The sequence below is a fragment of the Medicago truncatula genome, chromosome 8 (genome assembly GCF_003473485.1).
Source record: "Medicago truncatula cultivar Jemalong A17 chromosome 8, MtrunA17r5.0-ANR, whole genome shotgun sequence".
Lineage (NCBI taxonomy): Eukaryota > Viridiplantae > Streptophyta > Magnoliopsida > Fabales > Fabaceae > Medicago > Medicago truncatula.
This window is the reverse complement of record NC_053049.1, coordinates 32,259,182-32,278,949: the sequence shown is the minus strand read 5'-3', so window position 1 is coordinate 32,278,949 and position 19,768 is coordinate 32,259,182. Positions and strand designations below refer to the sequence as shown.

General features: G+C 30.9%; 4 protein-coding genes across 5 annotated transcripts; all 4 read left to right on the top strand.

Moving 5' to 3' along the window:
* The first annotated feature begins 439 nt into the window (after positions 1-439).
* On the top strand, positions 440-7,893 carry LOC11446508 (plant UBX domain-containing protein 7). Of its 2 annotated transcripts, none has more exons than XM_039828891.1 (10): positions 440-666; positions 812-951; positions 1,305-1,418; positions 2,410-2,605; positions 4,641-4,718; positions 4,809-4,877; positions 6,123-6,266; positions 6,408-6,504; positions 6,763-7,034; positions 7,543-7,893. In XM_039828891.1, the coding sequence occupies exons 1-10, from the start codon at positions 565-567 to the stop codon at positions 7,705-7,707; spliced, it is 1,377 nt and encodes a 458-aa protein (XP_039684825.1). In that variant the 5' UTR covers positions 440-564; the 3' UTR covers positions 7,708-7,893. The 2 variants fall into 2 exon arrangements, with proteins under 2 accessions (XP_039684825.1, XP_003628976.1); XM_003628928.4 differs by having other exon boundaries at positions 441-666; positions 6,754-7,034.
* Positions 7,894-10,918: 3,025 nt separating this feature from the next.
* Positions 10,919-11,639, top strand: LOC11430877 (defensin-like protein 1). Its single transcript, XM_003628929.4, has 2 exons — positions 10,919-11,081; positions 11,252-11,639. Exons 1-2 carry the CDS (start codon positions 11,018-11,020, stop codon positions 11,416-11,418), a joined length of 231 nt encoding a protein of 76 aa, XP_003628977.1. The 5' UTR covers positions 10,919-11,017; the 3' UTR covers positions 11,419-11,639.
* Positions 11,640-15,216: 3,577 nt separating this feature from the next.
* LOC11421732 (defensin Ec-AMP-D1) lies at positions 15,217-15,848 on the top strand. Its single transcript, XM_003628930.3, has 2 exons — positions 15,217-15,338; positions 15,580-15,848. The coding sequence occupies exons 1-2, from the start codon at positions 15,275-15,277 to the stop codon at positions 15,747-15,749; spliced, it is 234 nt and encodes a 77-aa protein (XP_003628978.1). The 5' UTR covers positions 15,217-15,274; the 3' UTR covers positions 15,750-15,848.
* A 2,479-nt stretch (positions 15,849-18,327) lies between these two features.
* Positions 18,328-19,003, top strand: LOC11425256 (defensin Ec-AMP-D1). Its single transcript, XM_003628931.3, has 2 exons — positions 18,328-18,456; positions 18,726-19,003. Exons 1-2 carry the CDS (start codon positions 18,393-18,395, stop codon positions 18,896-18,898), a joined length of 237 nt encoding a protein of 78 aa, XP_003628979.1. The 5' UTR covers positions 18,328-18,392; the 3' UTR covers positions 18,899-19,003.
* The last annotated feature ends 765 nt before the right edge of the window (positions 19,004-19,768 follow it).

Here is a 19,768-nt window from a genome sequence, read left to right as displayed (position 1 = left end):
TAAGTAGTAATATCTATATTTTATATATAAAGAAAATGTCATGTATTAAATATTTTTATTTAGGATATTTATGAATATAATTAAGAATTTAATGATGATGGGTTAACGATCTAAAATAACTTTACACACACCACTAATCATTTTTTTTACAACAAGAATCAAAATTAATATAGTCTATTAGTATATGTAATTATTTTACACATTCATTTTCTAGAGGAATTATTTTACACATTCATATATTATCAAAAATTAAAAGAATTTAATGGTGGTGGGTTGACTGTTCAAAATAATTTTACACATACGATCAATTAAAACATTTTAAATTACCATGTCAATTAAATTATTGCTCTGTTTTTAACTGATGCGACAATTTTAATTGTTTTGATCGGTTGTGTGTGCAAAATTGTTTTGGAATTAAAATCAAATTAAAATAGCTTGAAACGGTGAAGTGGCAAAACAAAACTAATCTGGTAGGAAGGTAGAAAGACTAAACGAGTGTGGTGAACACAAAATCACTACATCGAAACCCTAATTCCCCAAATCACAAACTCAATTGAAAATTCAATGGAAGGTATGGTATCTCCCACGGATCAACAAACATTGGTCACTTCATTTCTCGAAGTTGCTCAAGGTCAAACCGCTGCCACCGCTAGACAATTCCTTCAGGTTTGCTTCATCATCAAAAAACAATTTTTCATTCTGTTGAATCAATTATCTATAAAAATTGTTACTTTTTAACTTTTGGGTTTTGTGTTATTGTTAATTTTTGGATTATTGTTGTGTTAAAGATCTATGTGATGTGTTTTAATAGGCTACAAGTTGGAAACTTGAGGAAGCTCTTCAGCTGTTTTTGATTGGGAGTGAAACTGGGGCGGTGCCAGTGCCGGCACCGGCGTCTTTCACTCCGCCTTTAGAGAATGCTGATGGTTGGATTGATCAGTCTCATTTGAGGTAATGCTGAGAATTGAGTCATGTAAAATTAGTTATGAGAGTGTAGTTAGGGTCTGTTTGGATAAACAACTTATTTGCAGCTTATAGCAAAAGGGCTTATCATGATAAAATGTAAAATGTAGACTAACCTTAAACTGTTTTTTATATGCTATAAGTTGTTTTTATAAGCCATATTGGCGAGCTTATGAAAATAAGTTGTGTTAATTAATTCTCCGAAACAGTCTCACAAAACTTATGATAGTAGATAAGCTCAAATATGCCAATCCAAACATGCCCTTATTCCTTGGAGTTAAGAGTAAAGATTGTATATTTTTTATTTTATTTTGATTGTTTGATTTTTGTGATTGTTGTAGTGAAACACGGACGGATACTGCGAATCAAAGTGGTGTAGTTAATGAGGGAGATGAAGTGCGTGCTCCTTTGCCTGTTATAAGGGAAACTCTTTATGATAATGTACTGCTGTATGGGTATGTTTTCCTTTTTGGCATTATTTTGTTTACCTTGGAAACTATAGGATTTTGGTCTCATGAAGATGCATCATGCATGTGTAAATGGTGTTTTATCGAGCATGTTAAATGCAAATCATTAGGGAACTACGGCATCACTCGAGTCTAACTCTAGTAGACTATTCTTGTATACTGAAGTTTGGTGCTTTTAGCATTCCTTTCATTATGTGCTGATGTAACTAATTATTCTTTGATTGCATATAAATATATAGTAGTTAAATAGTTAATTAGTACTCCATCTGTTTCTAATTATAAGCAAAAAAGGGTTAAAGAAATTTGATCCAAATTGGACCAAATACATCAACTTTCTTTGACCCATTTTTGCCTATAATTTGGAACGGAGGGAATAGTTATTCTCCCACACACACTTGTGTGTTTGACTTTGTAAACTGGGAAATGACGAGCAACAAAGAGTAAGGTGAAAGAAAAGCAGAATTGTTGTGGCTAAATAGGCAGTATTGTGAAGTGGAGTGAAGTATACACAACTAGAATGATTCAAATTTTTCTGAGTGGTGTGTACCTTTGACATCAAGAAGCATACTGCTAGTATATTTTTATGGAATTTAAAATGTTTATGTAATATGTACTCATTGTACTGTTAGATTGTCTTGCATATTACACTATGGTATGTTAGGGCTGTCTTCTTTTATGTCATCTCTGCATCCACATCTGAAATGTATTTTGATTTTCATAAATTAAATTACATAGATACCTCTTGCAAAGATATGGTGGTCAAAAGTCAATTTGGGCTGTTTCTGTTTGTTGTTTATCCAGGAAATGTTTCCTGTACTTAAGTTGCGGTCATTGAGCTTTTTAAGTTAATACACCTTGTCTTTTACCGCGTTACATCATTATGTATGTAGGTTTGTGCGTGTGCCGTGTGTGTGTAAGTTTATGCGGTTTTCAACAGACAAACTAGTTATTGAAATTGTGTTTTTTCATGTTTGTGCAGAGGATCAAGGCTTGGACATCTCCCACAAGAACCAAACTCCTTAATTGCGTTCCGTAACTTTGAACAGGAAACAAGGCGTCCAGGGGTTTGGGAACCAGAGCAAGGCGCGGCCTCTACAGCAGAAAGTTCTCAGGACACACTTGCTTCTCTTTATCGCCCTCCTTTCCATCTAATGTTCACTGGCTCTTTTGATAAGGTAAATATACTTCTTAGTTTGGATTGCTTGGTTTGTGTTTGATGTGGTATTGGAATTTAGAGCTCATTTTACATTTTTTATTCGATTTGACTTCAAGCTTGAGCCTGTAAAACCCAGCTCAAACTAAAATAACTTTTTGAACTTGATTGTATTTTTAAATTTTTATACTTTCTATACTTTAACATGAAGTGTTTTTTCACTCCAACTTTCTCCATATTTCCCAATTTTTCGGTTATTTGACATATATTTTTTACTTTACGAGTTAATAAAACCTCCCTCAAGGTGACAAGGCCTAGTGGCTTACAGATTTACTTCTTTTGTATTTTAGAATGTACTACACATAAATCCATTTTAGCATAATGAGCATGAAATGAATAGATGCTAGCCAACAATCAGTATACTATGGGAAAGAACAAGGTGTCCTCCAATTTTTTCTTGTGCTTAGTCAATCTTAAAAATTGGGATTTGTCTCTTACAACATGGAGACAGATTGAAGTGCTTCAAGATTCTAAAAAACAGTACCTTCCAAGGCATCTTATGTTCCCAAGGTTGTTTAAGGGAATAACTAATGTCTGGGCCTAATGGTGAAGGTGTTCTCCATCCTATTTATTAGTAGTTGCATATCTTCTAGTTGTAGCTCAGATATTCACATTTTTGGCTTCTAGAAAGTTCAAAGGGATATGGTAACTGGAAACTTAATTCTAAATTTGTTTCAAGCTAGGGGTTATGATTGAACAAACAGTGATGTTTTTTACTGCCAGCTGTTACCAATCAAGGGACCTGCGGTTACTCCCTTTACTTCTTAGTTATTACTATCAACTCAGATAGTAGGCTATGATGCTGACTGCTGAGATTCAGGAAACAACCCATCTGATGTTGATATATGACTTTGAATTTAACTATCCTTGATTTACTGCTTTTTTCTTCTCACGTTAAAATGACCTATAAGCTCAAGTTTCCAAATATACCATAACACTCTTGAGTCTTGATCAATGGTTAATTGGTTATCAATCTCAACGTTTGTTATGTCGCATGTCCTCCCTGTGATGTGCAGAGTATTGTGTTACATATTAACGAAGAAGCCCAAAACAATAAGAAGCCTTATCTAGCCCTAAACGAGACATCAACCAATGACTTAAACTAACCACTAACAGAATATAGAAGCCCATAGAAGCATCTTTCCTGTACGAACTAATTTGCTGGGCAAATGCACTATTACAAACACTAATATATTCATTTAAAAAAGACTAGCACAGAAACTCAGAATCTAATAGTAGATTATAGATTTGCTTGCATATACTATTCAGCAGGGTTCACTCTAGATGGGTAGTAGGGTATATATTGTGAAATAGTGAAACATGTTATTGATATGCAGTTGTCACTAAGGTTTAATCTTTGAGTGCATAGAAGCATCTGCCTGCACGAGCTAATTAGCTCGGTAAATGCAATATTACAAACACTTAGGGGGCGTTTGTTTCATGGATGAAAAATTTATGCCCAGGAATAATGTTCCTAGGAATTAAGAGTTGGAATCTTAATCCCGGGCACTTTTCAAAAAAAGCGTTCGGCTAATATTTACCACATTCCTGAGATTATTTGTAAACATAGGGTATATGGGTTGTTTCTAGGCGGTTACTTAAGTTTATTCCCACATTCATGGGAATATTTTATGCCCACCTATTTCCTTGGGAATAAAAGCATGGGAAATGGGAAGTTATTTTATTCCTGGAAATGCTTTATACCTGGGAATTAATTTCCATATTCCTGGGAACTTTGTAACAAACATAGAAGTCTATATTTGTAACTTCCATATTCCTGGGAATAGTTTCTGCAACTATGAAACAAAGACCCCCTTATATATGTATTTCAAAAAGACTAGCACATAAATTCAGATTCTAATAGTAGATTATAGAATTTGCTTGCATATATTATGTGGCAGGGTTCACTCTAAGATGGGTGGTAGGGCATATATTGTGAAATAGTGAAACATGTAACTGATATACAGTTGTGACTAAGGTTTGATCTTTGACTGCAGGCAAAAAGTGCTGCTTCTATGCAGGACAAGTGGTTGATGGTGAACATACAATCTACCAAGGAATTCAGCTCACATATGGTATTTTATTCTCAGTGGTCCATTTACAATTTTCTTTATTATTTGATTCAGTTTTATCTCTACTGGTGACAAATTTTTTTCTTTGTAAAGCTTAATCGGGATACATGGGCAAATGAGGCTGTTTCTCAGACCATCAAAACAAACTTCATATTCTGGCAGGTCAGTTTGTTGCTATGCTCACCTGAACATTGGTGGTCAATTTTTTATTTTTTTATTTTTGTAGTGTTATTTTGAATGGTAGTTAGCTTATGACACATCCTAACCACTATAGTTGCTTAATCTCTGTAGAGAAGTTTATAGATGTTATTTTGACCCATAATGCTGAAAATGATGATGCAAGGCTCCCAAGTTAAGCTTTGATGATTTTTTCTTATAAGGAGTCGAGTTTACACTCAAGTTCACGTAGGCAAAACAAGTTTACCTGGAATCTCAAGTTTGAAAACCTTGATTAGACAATTAGTAAGTAGATAATTACAAAGAGTTTAGAGGATAAGGATACTCCTTAAAATAAATAGGGAAAACAAACAAACATGCTTGAACTACTAACTCCCTAGATTTTTATTTGTTGAGGACTTGTTAAATTCTGTATCTCTTTTACAGTATGTAGATTGAAATCCTACTCTTGTAGAGAATCTAGAGATTGTACTTGCAATTCTTCAAATGTGATGGTTAATTTGGGGATTAGTTGTTTGGCAGATGTAAATGTTGGGAATCATATCTTGTTAGCTAAGTTAACTGGTTAGGGGATCATGGTATAGCATTAGTAGTTGGGTCTTGCTCTAAGGGGTAATCCATAGGTTGTTAATATCTTGGATCCAGTGGTTTATAAGCTCTCCAATCTAAGGACCTCGATAGTTGGGACCAATTCTTGTTTATCATATCTTGTTAGCTAACTTCACTGGTTATGGGATCATGACACGTCATAATGTGGTTGGACTTGCTCTAGGGGGTAATCAATAGGTTGTTGATATCTTGGATCCAATGGTTATTAAATTCTCCAATCTAAGAACCTCTATAATTGTGACCAATTCTTCTTTGCTTTAGAAGTTTATGTTATTTATATACCCATAGTCAAAGGACTGAGGTGGTTATGTGAGATTTTGTTTGACCAAGATTGGTAGAGAAAAGAGGGTCTGTTTGTTTAGAAGGTTGGGTCTTGGTGATTTGGACTTGCATAAACATTGCTTTGATTGTAAACGAGTACTGCTTTGGTCTCTGTAACCACTCTAATTTGATATTTCAAATGCTTAAAGTGAGAGTAGCTGTGGCATGCATTTGGGATATATTGTGTTATTTGAAGCAGTTTTTGTTGCTAATATTTACCATGTCATTCATTGCATGCTATTGTCTTCTATGCAATTTGCCTTCGTCAATTTTTTATTTTATTTGTTGTTTTTAATACAGGTATATGATGATACAACTGAAGGCAAAAAAGTCTGCACTTATTACAGACTTGACTCAATTCCTGTTGTGCTTATTATTGATCCCATCACTGGCCAAAAGATGCGCGCCTGGGGTGGAATGGTTCAACCTGACAGCCTATTAGAAGTATGTATACAACTTCATAGCTTACTGTGATGGAATTATTTTCTAGGGAAACTGAAACATCACATCATTCACACATAAATTTTGGGCTCTCTTGTTTTTACTATTTCTTACTGATTTGACGACTCTTGTGCTTTTATTTAGGGTCTGCTACCATTCTTTGATGCTGGTCCTAAGGATCATCACAATACCCTGTCTCACAAGCGTCCTAGAGGAAGTTCTAGCCCACCAAAGCCTAAAGGTTTGTTGCTCGTTTCTTTCACTGCTGGTTTGTTCAGTGATAGGTCAGCTCGACGTTGAAAGTGTCTTCATTGTCCTGTTGACTTATTAGATGGACCTTGCCCACATACCTTAATCGACGTCTGGTTATGATGTCTTTCATGCGATTTTGTACTGAAAATCTTTTCTACCAGAATTTATGCTCATCAATGATGATAAAATTGTATCTGACATGTTTTTGTCGCCGTCATAATTTTGGTTGATATTTCAGCTACTTTAGATTCAGATGCGAATAAAGAGGAGGATGAGGAGGTTCAAAGAGCGCTGGCAGCTTCGTTGGAAAGCGTGAAAGAATCAAGTGAAATGGCTGAAGGAGATGATAAAGAAGCAAATGTTGCTGGCAACGTGCAAGAAACAGCCTTACCACGGCCTGCTTATCCAACCTTGCCTGAAGAACCTAAGGCTGAAAGAAATCTCTTATGCAGAGTTGGTGTACGACTTCCGGATGGACGCCGTGTTCAGCGAAACTTCTTACGCTCTGAACCAATTCAGGTAACAAATGTTGTTCTCTAGGAATTCATGAATAGGCAAACTCTCAGCTAGTTAGTTAATTACTTAGTTTAGTTACACTAGGATGTACTATGTATAAATAAGATTAAGTGATTAGAGGGAGGTGTCTTGTCATTTTGATAGAGTCTGGACCTTTTAGTATTGGGAGGTACTGTCCTTTGAAGTTCTGCATCTATGCTGTGATAGGGAAAATTATGCCCACCAGTTTCTATCAACTGGTATTCGAGCAATTTTGGTCTGGACACTGCTGAATTAACAGATTTCTTTCAAACAACCCTGCACCATTTCAAAATAAGTATTTGAGTCTATGAAGAAATTATAATTCGAATGTCATATTTCTTACTTAGTTTCTTCCAGTATTTAATTTATTCATCTTTTCTTTGGGATGCTATCGGTCTATTATTATTGCCTAGTAACATGACTCATGCGATTTTACCAGCTTACTTGTCTATTTTGGATTCTATTAGTGACCCCGTTGTTTCTTTTGAAGCTACTATGGTCATTCATTGCTGTTCAGCTCGGGGAAGATGAGACAAAGCCATTTAAGTTAACTCATGCAATTCCTGGAGCAACGAAAAACCTGGACTATGAAAGTAATTCAACATTTGAGGAATCAGGCCTTGCTTACTCTATGATTTCAGTGACTTGGGACTGAGTTAAGATTTTTATTTTCAGACTTGAGAATTTCGGATTGGTGATGTATGACCATGTTTCTCATCTTTTGACATGAGGCAGGTTTATGCTGATAGAAAAAGAGAAGTTTTATTTAAACTCTTTTGTGTATAAATTATGAATCTAAATTATGCGTAAAATCAATGGAAATATACCAATTTCGCTAGTATTCTCTTCCTATATTATATTTATTTGGTGACTGTTTATTGCTAGGAGTCAGTTAATTATATTCGATGAGATTTTATCATACTGTCATTTATGTTCATTTTATAGTTGTTTTTCAAAAAATATCATTAAAATCTTAGATCTTCATCAATTGTCTTTAGAAAACTAATTTATAAGGAGTCATGTTTATGTTATCCTAAAAGAATATGTCGTTAATTCTGAGATATTTTTAGTGAGTTGAGTATCGTTTGCACGTAACCGTTGAGATTTAATATCTTGAGTTGGGTTGTATTGATTTAATATCTTGAGTTGGGTTGTATTGATAAAACTCTCCTTTAAGTGATCTAACACCCTTGTATTTTTAGAGTTGAGTTTGAATTTAAAATCTCTGGTTAAGCTTAAAGAGACCTCATTCAAGTGCTTGAGTATTTGACAAGATTTTAACATAATTAGATGTGAATGCATGATATTAAAAAAACAAAACATATTTGTGATTCACATATATATATATATATATATATATATATATATATAATATTTGAAGATAAATTTCAAACATGCAAATGTAGAAACATCTACAATGAAGACGTTCATTTTTTATATTTAAATAGATTTCACGTATACTCATAATTTATTTATAATTTTTTAATAATAGTAAATAATAAACACTCAATCACTCAAACTTAACATGTCACAGAAATTTTTTAAACCAAATTCATTAATCATCTATCAATAGTTTTTTTATTTTATTTTTTATATCATTACATTTTTTTTTAATATTAAAGAGATATAAGACCCACAAATAAAGGGAGTGCTCACTTGAGACCCTCCATCCATTAAGCACTCAATTTGTTTCCCTCGTCGATGGTAGTATGGGACTCTAGAGATACCAATGTTTATTGACTTAGGTATGTATCACCACAGTCACTAGCCACCGTAGTCTATATTTGATTAAAAGTTGTATTTGTAATTTCAGATTTTATTAATTAATCTATACTAATATGATGACAAATGAGAAAGACTATACATTACATACTGTTCTCGACACATTTCTTTATATCAGTTGAAGTTGAAATTCACACAAATCACATTAACAAGACTTGGAGTTGGAGCATCTACAATTTAACACTCCATTTTAAATGTTTAGTTGGATCATTTATATACAGATGATTAAAATGTATTTCACAAATGATAGAAAAAGTGTTTATATTAGACCAAAAAACAAATGTTTTTAAAAGTATTCATCTATATAAACAAACATTTTTTCTTCCCGTCACACAATGAAATGCTATTCAGAAAAATGCTAAATAGAGGAAGTAACCTAATATGCTATTATAGATGCTTAGTAAAAAGAAAAGAGCTATTTTCCTTCTTACAAAAGAAAAGGCTTAATAGAATTTAATCAAAGAAAATGTTAAGACATTGTTTAAACAATTAAAATGGTAGTTTTTTTTTTTTATTGATAGAAAATTATACATTTATGTTTGACTTAAACTTTCAAGACATTTCTTTTTATAATCATTAAACACTTGTTAGCATAATCCTTTAATCAATATAAAAAATACAAAAAATGTGTTTGATAGTGTATTGGTAGCACTCCTTAATATCAAATTAAATGTGACTCATTGGATACCACCTTATTTGAATTGATTGGTATACCGTGTGAGTAGATACTTGCTATTCCTAGGAGTATAGGAGGTACACCATTTATATAGAAGGACCCATCTTTATCATACGACGACAAGGAAGTAAAAGAAAACACTCTAACATAGCAATGGTGGGTCATGAACTGTTGTAAACAACGTGGAGAAACCAGTGTGAATGAAAACACACAACACAAAAGCAGAAAAGAGTACCCCATTTTTGTCAATAAGATTAGCTCAAAAGCAATAAAGTTTCTGCTACCACTTGTCATTTATTGAATTGAATGGTCACCTTTTTCTGGATCATTCATTGTTGTCTGTATCCATTATTCATGATCATGATATGCATTATTCAAAAACAAAATCATCATCACTCGTGAATTTTGTTTCTAAAAATAGTTGTCTCGTAGTTTTTGAAAGCAAGACGTTTCATTTCTTTTCTTTTCTTCCATAATAAATTTAAATTTAAATTACAAACGTGTAAACTTTTGATTACTTCAATTTTAATATATTAAATTATAAATAGTAAACACTTAAGTTATTTAATTGCAAACATAAGATGCTTTGTTTTTTCTGTCAATGTATATAATTTATAACTTAGAGACAAAAAATAAAATGAAAAAAGATTGAGAAATAAATTGTCTAATGTTTATAACTCAAGAAATCAAATGAAACAAAAAAACTTAAAAGACCGAAGTGAAGTTTAAAAATATTTTTGGTTTAATGGGTCAAAAAGTAATTTAGTTTTGAAAATTATTAGAATCAAGTTTTTTAAAAATTCCTAATGTCAATTTTATTTTTAAGAAATTTCAAAGTGAATTACTTATTTAATTTAGAATATTTTCTTACAAATTTTATTTGTTTGATTCATCGATTTTTTTTTTTAAATACCACTCACCTAGTATCTTAGATTTTTTTTTAATAATATATCCTGATAAGAGATAAACCAATATAGTAGTAGCTCCTATATATATTTTTTTATTTTTATGAATTTATAATAAAGTTAGGTCAAAAAGCAAATCTTCCATTCAAATACTACCTACCCGAGTTTCCTCCGCTACAACAGTGACTAAGCAAGAGATATTTTTTTTTACTTTTTTTAGGGGAAGCAAGAGAAATAAATAAAACCCTCTAAAAAAAAAGAGAAATAAATAAAATATATATTATATGAAAATTTTGTGTATATTTTTATGTTAGATATTGTGTCATGTAAATTTTGTGTATATTTATGAAATCTGTGTAAGGTGTATAAAATAAAAATTCAAATAAAAGTAAATGATATTATATTATATAAATTATATTTATAGGGAAAATTATATGATTTCTTTTTCCAAAATAATATAAAGCATATAATATATTTGTCGGTAAACTATTCTTTTGCAAGACACTACTACCCTTTATTGCCCTATTTAAGGCAAGCTAGTTGCATGTGTATTTTCACTTAAAATTCTACACTATAGTTCTCTTTTTTTCTTACAAGTTATCATGGCTCGTTCAGTTCCTTTGGTTTCCACCATCTTTGTCTTCCTTCTGCTTCTTGTGGCCACTGGTGAGTAGTGTTTCTTTATCCTTAATCTAACACCATCATGTCTTTGTTTACTCAATTAACCAGTTTATATCTTGACAAAATCTCAATTAACATAGTCATAGTATAATCCATAATATTTCTTTATTTTGATATAGAATTGTTGTTAATTGATTTTGTGATATATGGTATAGGGCCAAGTATGGTGGCAGAAGCAAGAACTTGTGAGTCACAAAGTCACAAATTCAAAGGGCCATGTGCTAGTGATCACAACTGTGCTTCTGTGTGCCAAACAGAACGTTTCTCTGGAGGACACTGCCGTGGATTCCGTCGTAGATGCTTTTGCACTACACATTGTTAAATACATGTTTAAGAAATTAATCCCTATATGCTAAGAAAAAAAAGATGATGGATCCATCACCTTTTTCTACTTGTTCATGTTTTGGAATAAAGCTAGCTAGCTATCCATTTTATTATGGGTTTCTTTCTATCTTTGTCTTTTTTTTAATGTCTTGTTATAGATCTTTCGATCGTACGAGTAGAAGTGAATGAAATGAAGAATATCATGTGTGTTCTCTCAAACAATCTTTGATCATATCAAACTGCAAATTATGTGGGTTTATTCCTCTAATAAATCCGAGTTATAAATAAAATAAAGTAGAAATAAGTTTTTTTTTTTGAAGGAAAAGTAGAAATAAGTTTTATTGATCTCAAGATATAAACTAAATTGATTTTTTTAGATATTTTTTATCCCAACATTTTAAGGCTGAAAGTCTTAATTTGGACTGCTTGACCCTTAAACTGAACATAATTATACATGTTATATTTGAAAGCATTCACATAAAAGTAAATTGGATGTTAGAATTAGGTGTAAGAAATCTTGTTTAGAGTTAAAATCTATATATCATAGCTTCAAGTTAAAATTAATCTTATATACAAAAATTGGGATCGACATCACACCAATATTTTCAGATTACATTTATGTGTTTAGAATAATTTTGACTCTCAATAAAACCAAACACACGTTATTCTAGTTTTTTTTTTTTTTTATTTATTTTTTTAATATAAAAAATGAGTTACTTCGATGTGCTGTGTGGTAAATAATCATATCAAGTTACTTAATTACTTGGTCGAGACTTTGATATTGAACGGTGTATTTGATTTATTTTTGTTAAGAAATATAATTTTTTCAAATGAGTTTTAATTACTTCTAGAGAGATTAATCTCCTAATCATGTGTAGAGAAAGATGTACAATCCTAGTGATCAACGTTCATGAAGTTAAGATCATCAACATAGATATAAATTAATTGGATTTGCATGTTATACTAAAGAATTAAGAGAGAGAAAGACAAAAATTCTTCTATTTTTGGTATAAAAGATACGTTGAAAGAGAGGAGAAGTGAGGGATGTTTAAGAAAGACAAGGCCAAATACAAAACTTGGTCTTGAATTCATCAGATATTGGCACGTTAGGGGAAGAAAGAAGGGATGAAGTGTAAAACGGGAAAGTAGTTAGCATGATCCTTATTTTATAGGAAGCAAAATAAGAAAACGGAGTGTAACTAGCAAAAGTGGAGAAATATAGAACCCGTTGGAAGAAGGAATGGCTGCTGCATATGGAAATTGGATATAACCTTGCAACTAGCAAATTGTCACGAAAATTGCTGTTCACACACTTAATAAGGCTGAAACACATCAATAAATGACCAAAATACCTCTTGACAATTAACTGCCGCCGATTTTGTATTTCCTCAGCAGTTAAGTGTTGTCAGATCTATTGGCAGTTAACTGCCGAGGAAATCAATTATACAGACAGTGGCTTCTACATAATGGAAATCAAACCATTTTCGGTCTCTTTTTACCTGTAATTCAACCATAGCATTTCCAGAGGCAATACAACTCATACACTATTTATAATAAGTCATAAACAAGAACATTACATGATCTTTTACAATTGTTCATAATTAAATCTATCCGACAATTATCCATAATTACGTCATATTTTTTTTTTAAATTTAGTTTCATACCCGTACTCAGGTTTGTTGGGTTGTGCAAGTCGTGCAAGGTTGACTCATCCGATTAGGATTTGTGGTTCTTTTAACTTTTGTAGTTGTCTATAGCATTCAGGTTGCTTGTTATTTCTTTACACTGAGTTTTTATTTTAGGTTCCCCCAGTCTTTGTACTTTTTGTTTTTTTCTTTTGGATTTAAATGTATTTTTGACCCTTTAACTTTTAAAAATGTGTGATTTCAGCCCCTTAACAAAAAATTAACAGTTTCGCCCCCTAACTTTACAAAATATTAAAAAGACGTCACGTGTCCTAAAACAGGTGATTAAAATCGCAACTTATTGTAAAGATAAGGGGTCAGGAGCACATATTTCCTTAAAGATAGAGAGTAAAAAAAAATCATATTTTCCTTAAGATAGAGGCAGAAAAGAGCATATTTCTCTAAAGATAGAGGCACAAAAGAGCATATTTCTCTGAAGATAGAGGCACAAAAGAGCATATTTATAATGACTGAGGGCAAAAATGATTTTTTTTGTTACGAGGCCAAAATCGCAAATTTTTTAAAAATTAAGGGGTCAAAAATGCATATAAACCTTTATTTTAATCTACTTAGGGTGTCGTAAATCGATTTGCGCCCATTTGCTTAATTTTTTTTAATTGCATTTCAATCTTTTAACTATTCCACTAACTACAGTTAATAAAAGTGTTTTAGTAAATGAAACACACTTTTCAAATAAAATCAACACTACTAATCATTTCCTTAATAACCTTACAAAACTCAAAATAGATACTACCTCCGTCCCTAATTATAAAACCCTTTTGAGAATTTTTTTGTCCCTTTTTATAAGACCCCTTTGTTATTTCCAACTACATTAATTATTTCTTTACATACATGCCCCTATTTATTATACATCTTTTTCTTCAATTAGCAATAAATAACATGTTGAAAACATAAACCAACCCTCTCTCTTAAAGGATAAAATTGTAAAAACAATAGTAATTACAAACATTTGTCAATTTTTTTTTAATATGTATACTATAATCTAAAATATTAATATGCATACATATATTTTATTTTTTAAAATATTAATTTCATATCCCCTCAAAAAAATAATATTAATTTCATATATATATTTTTTTATTTCATAATATCATATTAATTTCATATCCCCTTAAAAAAATATTAATTTCATATATAATTTTTTTATTTCATAATATCACTTTAATTAAAGATATATATTTTTTTTGAATGATGGATTTAATAGTATCTTATATAATAGAAGTATGAAATATATTTTAAACTCTTGAGATGACAACTTAATACCATTGAGATATCATGGACACCCTAATTAGTCAAGAAAAATAATTTAAAAAATATATCATGGAGCATATTTTAAACATATTTTTTTTTGTATTTTCCTTATCTACTATCCCATTAATTTATCAATATGCATTGCAATTTGAAATTTAATAAATTAATGAATTAATTTAAAAAGTCAAATAAATTAATGCCTGACAACATTAAAACTTAATCTTTTGGTTGGTTAAAAACGAAGTACAAAAATTTTGCTTTTGACTATCATTCATGGTGGGTCAATCTTTTAAATTTCTTGTAACAATTCTTTTATTTTCATTCAGGTGTCCCTTACCTATTTTTGATGTAACTGGAATTTTTGCTTTGCTTCTCTTCAACATTCATTGTGTGGGAAAAACAAAGAGGTTTGTTTAATGAAATTTTATTTTAGCTTCTTAAAAAAAAAGATTACTCTCTCGTCTCAAATTATATGTCATTCTAAAAAAATACATGTGTCCTAAAGTATATGTCATTTTACAATATCAATGAATTATTAGTGTTTTTTCCCCTTCCTATTATGCCCTTGCATAAATTTTACATGATAAACAAGTGAGTATTGAAAAGAGCGTTTGCCACCGACACTCAATAAATCATTCAATATTTTCTTTTTATTAAAAAGTAATTCAATATTGTCCATTTCGAAAACAATGAAAATGTTAAATTCAGTCTTGGAAAATATTCATCCCTTAGAAAAAGAGCATTTATTAACCTTGGAAAAGAACCCTCTTTTTGGGTAAGAAAAAACAAAAAAAAACCTTTATTACACTATTTAAGGCAAACTAGCTCCATTTCATTTCATTCAACAAGTTCCAACTAGTTTTGTTTCATTTTCTTCTTAGAAGTTAAGTCTCCAATATGGCTCGTTCAGTGTCTTTGGTTTCCACCATCTTTGTCTTTTTTCTTCTTATTGTGGCCACTGGTGGGTGCAATTTCTTGATGCTTAATTAATTTACAACATCATTTTGTTGTTGATCTCAATTACTAACTAACTTTAGTCGCTATTATAGCACACTTACATTCCATAATGTAATCCATAATTGTGTTTAATGTTTATTTATTTCACAAATCCAAATCTAGTGCAATTTGATTTCCTTTTATTATTATTTTTTGCATGAAAGTATTATTAATTTACTTGTGTTTTTGATCTGTGATATGGACAGAAATGGGGCCAAGTATGGTAGCAGCAAGGACTTGTGAGACTCCAAGTAACAGCTTCAAAGGAGCATGCTTCAGTGACACCAATTGTGCTTCTGTGTGCCAAACTGAGGGTTTCCCTGGAGGACACTGCAAAGGCTTCCGTCAGAGATGTTTTTGCACTAAACCTTGTTAAAATGTTGAGAAGATCCTATATATATGAGAGATGATGATTTCATCACCTTTTGTAATTGTGTTTAATTTGGAATAATGTGGATGAGTTATCTTGATAATATTTTTTTATACTCCTATCAATATGCATTGCAATTTGAAATTTAATAAGTTAATTAATGAAAGAATAAATTAAAAAGAGTCAAATAACAATTGCTTTTTGTTTTTTACGGACAATTGTTGTGTTATGCAACTACAATTTTAGCCTACAATATGTTTTCCAATTCTTTCATGGTAAATACTTAGGTACCTTAAGCTTGGTTAGGCACCGGAACCCAGTAGGTAAAATTGAGATAAAATTTGATTTTATGTTTAAATAAATTAATACAAAAATATATATGACATAACATTGAATAATTGGATGATAGATATATACCCAATCAAACATCAAAGGTACATGTGTGTTCACTTTTTTCATATTGAAATCCTAAATTTGCAAACTTAAGGGGAAAGGTAATTTTATTTGATATTTTTTTTATGAGGAAAATAGGGCTTAAAGCCAGCAACAAGGGAAAAAGAAATCGAATAAAAGGAAAACCTCCCCGAGATATATTGAATTCTATTACTATCCTTAATTATTTACTATTACTCTCTTCTTTCAATTCTTTATTAAAGACAACTCTCTCTTATTTTTCCGATACCCTTTATTAAGGACAATTTTGTAAAACAACTTATAATATATAATTTCGTATAAAAAATACAAAATTAATTACAGTTCTTAATATATGTAAAATAAACAAATCGTCATATAATTTGAGACGAAGTGAGTATGTGATGCATGAAACAAATGAGAAATATATTTTTCTTAGCTTCTAAGCACAATGAAACTATTGGTCAGCAGAAGAAAACAAATAAATTAAAATGAAACTTGTTGGAAATTGAAACGGAGTTAGTTTGTTTTAACTATGGTTATATAACCTAGTCAAGTATCAGTATTATGAGTTGTTTTACTGTCTCCAATCACATTTATAAACAACTTTTACTTTATATAGTTCAAATACATTAGTTATTTAACCAGATGCATCATCAATTATTTAATGAATATAAAAAAGTAAAAGTTGTTTATAAATATGATCGGAGATAGTAAAACAACTCATAATACTGATAGTTGACTAGATTATATAACCATAGTTAAAACAAACTCTTCGGTTTCAATTTCCAACAAGTTTCATTTTAATTTATTTGCTTTCTTTTGCTTGACCAGTAGTTTCATTGTGCTTAGAAGCTAAGAAAAATATATTTCTAATTTGTTTCATGCATCACATACTCCCTTCGTCTCAAGCTTATAAACATTACCAAAGAAAATATGATTTAAAAGTGATGTACTTCCTCAGATCAGTATGATAAGCTTATAAATATTATTTTTTCAGATTTATTGAATATCTGATGTATTTGATTTATAATATAAACAAGATAAAACAATTATTCAATTATATGAAAAATATATCTTTTTTTTATTATAGTGACTGAAGGAAGTGCAATTTTTCAAGAACCTGAAAAATAAATTTTTGCGTGTTTTTCTCAATTATTTTATACTATTACTCCCTCCATCCCATTTTATATGACCTAATTTGAAAATGTGTATTATTCATATAATATGTTTTGACCATATTTTTCTACTAATATACAAAGACAAGTGGTAGCATATAATATGTTTTTAGATTCATATCAATGAATATTTTGAACATATTAAATTTTAGGCTTAATTACTCTTTTGGTCCCTTAACTTATTTTTTGGTTTCGTTTTGGTCCCTTACCTATTAAAAGTTTCGTTTTGGTCCCTTAACTTATTTTTTGGTTTTGTTTTGGTCCCTTAACTATTGAAAGTTTCGTTTTGGTCCCTTAACTTATTCTTTGGTTTCGTTTTGGTCACTTAACTTATTTTTTGATTTCATTTTGGTCCTTAACTCTAATACATTCATCCTAACATAAAGGACCAAAGTGGTTGACGGAGGAAGAGTTAAGGGACCAAAACGAAACCAAAAAATAAGTTAAGGGACCAAAACGAAACTTTTAATAGTTAAGGGACCAAAACGAAACCAAAAAGTAAGTTAAGGGACCAAAACGAAACCAAAAAGTAAGTTAAGGGACCAAAACGAAACTTTTAATAGTTAAGGGACCAAAACGAAACCAAAAAATAAGTTAAGGGACCAAAAGAGTAATTAAGCCTAAATTTTATAATTTTTCTAATAGATTATTTAAGATATTTAAAATCAGAACGATGCATTAGTATGTATGACAGAGTCAACTTTGCCAAATAATGAGACGAAAGGAATACATGTTTTCGAAACACCTCTTCATTGTTTGTGTTTGTCTACCTTGACCCTGCGTTTGTCAAAATCACATTAAGAAAAAAAAAAAATTTTAAATTTTAATATTTACATTTTAGGGTCTAGGGTGTCACACTTACAATTGTGTGCGCGAATTTCATATGATGCTAGCCAATTCTTAAAGACCAAAAATGCCCTTGACGCTATTAATTAAGCTATACTTACGCACCCCAAAAAGATTTTATTTCCCTATTTAAGACAAACTAGCTCCATTTGCATCTCATCTCAACAAGTTCTAACTAGTTCAGTTTTTTCTTCTCACAAGTTAAGTCTCCTATATGGCTCGTTCACTTCCTTTGGTTTCCACCATCTTTGTTTTTTTTCTTCTTCTTGTGGCCACTGGTGGGGTCTAATTTCTTGATGCTTAATTAATTTACAACATTTTTTTTTTTTTTGTTGATCTCAATTAACTAATTTTAGTTTCTACAATTGTGTTTAATATTTTGTTGATCTCAATTTTTTTGTTGAGCTCAATAATTGTGTTTAATATTTATTTATTTCACAAATCTAACTCTAGTCTGATTTGATTTCCGTTTATTTATTTTATTTGTTATTTTATGTTTGAATGAATTTGTAATTTACTTGTGTTGTTGATTTTGTGATATGGACAGAGATGGGGCCAATTATGGTGGCAGAAGCAAGGACTTGTGAGACTCCAAGTAACAACTTCAAAGGACTATGTGTGAGTGACACCAATTGTGCTTCTGTGTGCCAAACTGAGGGTTTTCCTGGAGGACACTGCGAAGGCTTCCGTCAGAGATGCTTTTGCACTAAACCTTGTTAAAAAGTTTGAGAATATCCCTATGAGAGATCATGGTTTGATCCCATTTTGTAATTGTGTTTAATTTGCAATAATATGGAGGACTGTTTTAATAAATTTTATTTTCAACTGCTATCAATATGCATTGCAATAATATGGAGGTCTGTTTCACATTGACATAAAAAATAGAAAAATGTTACATAAACACCATTTATTCATACATCCCATTGTACACCCCATGTATTAGGGATATTTTGGTAAGTTCATCTCACAACCACACTTTATCTTCTATTTATGTGGGGTCAAGATTGCCACATGTCAGAATTTTATGTGGGTGTAAAGGGTGTATTGCCACATGGGGTGGTACATGTATCACCTATGCAAATTTGAGGGGGAAAATAATTTTATTTGTTTTTTTTTTTTTTTTAATGAAGAAAATAAGGCTTAAAGTCCGAAGAAACTAAAAAAAAAGGAAAACCTCCCTCACCAACATGACTTGAGAAGTAAAAGTTAGAATAAAAACAAAAATTTGACTCTCCATATTTAAGTTAAAGCCAAATTTGCACATGACTATACTTAATATTTTGTACTTTAGCTGATAAATTGTGTTTATGAGCAAAAGGATGCATCTTGGAACAATCACAATCAAGATGAGTTAAGGATGTCATTGTTAAAATCTCCAGCAATAATAATAATAATAATAATCTCCAACCCCTTCACAATAGCCCACAGTTGGATGAATCCAAAAGAAGGAGATCCTTTATTAAAACTATGAAGTTTGGGTACTCTAAAACTGAAGACGAATCCGTATCATATACATATTAGGTATCGATACTTCAGAGACTCTCATGCATGAATACATATATATATATATCTTAAAGGTATCATAATTTT

Bases quoted from the DNA above. Each gene is read 5' to 3' on its own strand.
- LOC11430877 (XM_003628929.4), top strand. From the start codon at position 11,018: ATGGCTCGTTCAGTTCCTTTGGTTTCCACCATCTTTGTCTTCCTTCTG. The intron at 11,082-11,251 runs GTGAGTAGTGTT...TATATGGTATAG, and splicing joins TCTGCTTCTTGTGGCCACTG to GGCCAAGTATGGTGGCAGAA.
- LOC11425256 (XM_003628931.3), top strand. From the start codon at position 18,393: ATGGCTCGTTCACTTCCTTTGGTTTCCACCATCTTTGTTTTTTTTCTT. The intron at 18,457-18,725 runs GTGGGGTCTAAT...TGATATGGACAG, and splicing joins TCTTCTTCTTGTGGCCACTG to AGATGGGGCCAATTATGGTG.
- LOC11446508 (XM_003628928.4), top strand. From the start codon at position 565: ATGGAAGGTATGGTATCTCCCACGGATCAACAAACATTGGTCACTTCA. The intron at 952-1,304 runs GTAATGCTGAGA...TGATTGTTGTAG, and splicing joins ATTGATCAGTCTCATTTGAG to TGAAACACGGACGGATACTG. The intron at 6,267-6,407 runs GTATGTATACAA...GCTTTTATTTAG, and splicing joins AACCTGACAGCCTATTAGAA to GGTCTGCTACCATTCTTTGA.
- LOC11421732 (XM_003628930.3), top strand. From the start codon at position 15,275: ATGGCTCGTTCAGTGTCTTTGGTTTCCACCATCTTTGTCTTTTTTCTT. The intron at 15,339-15,579 runs GTGGGTGCAATT...TGATATGGACAG, and splicing joins TCTTCTTATTGTGGCCACTG to AAATGGGGCCAAGTATGGTA.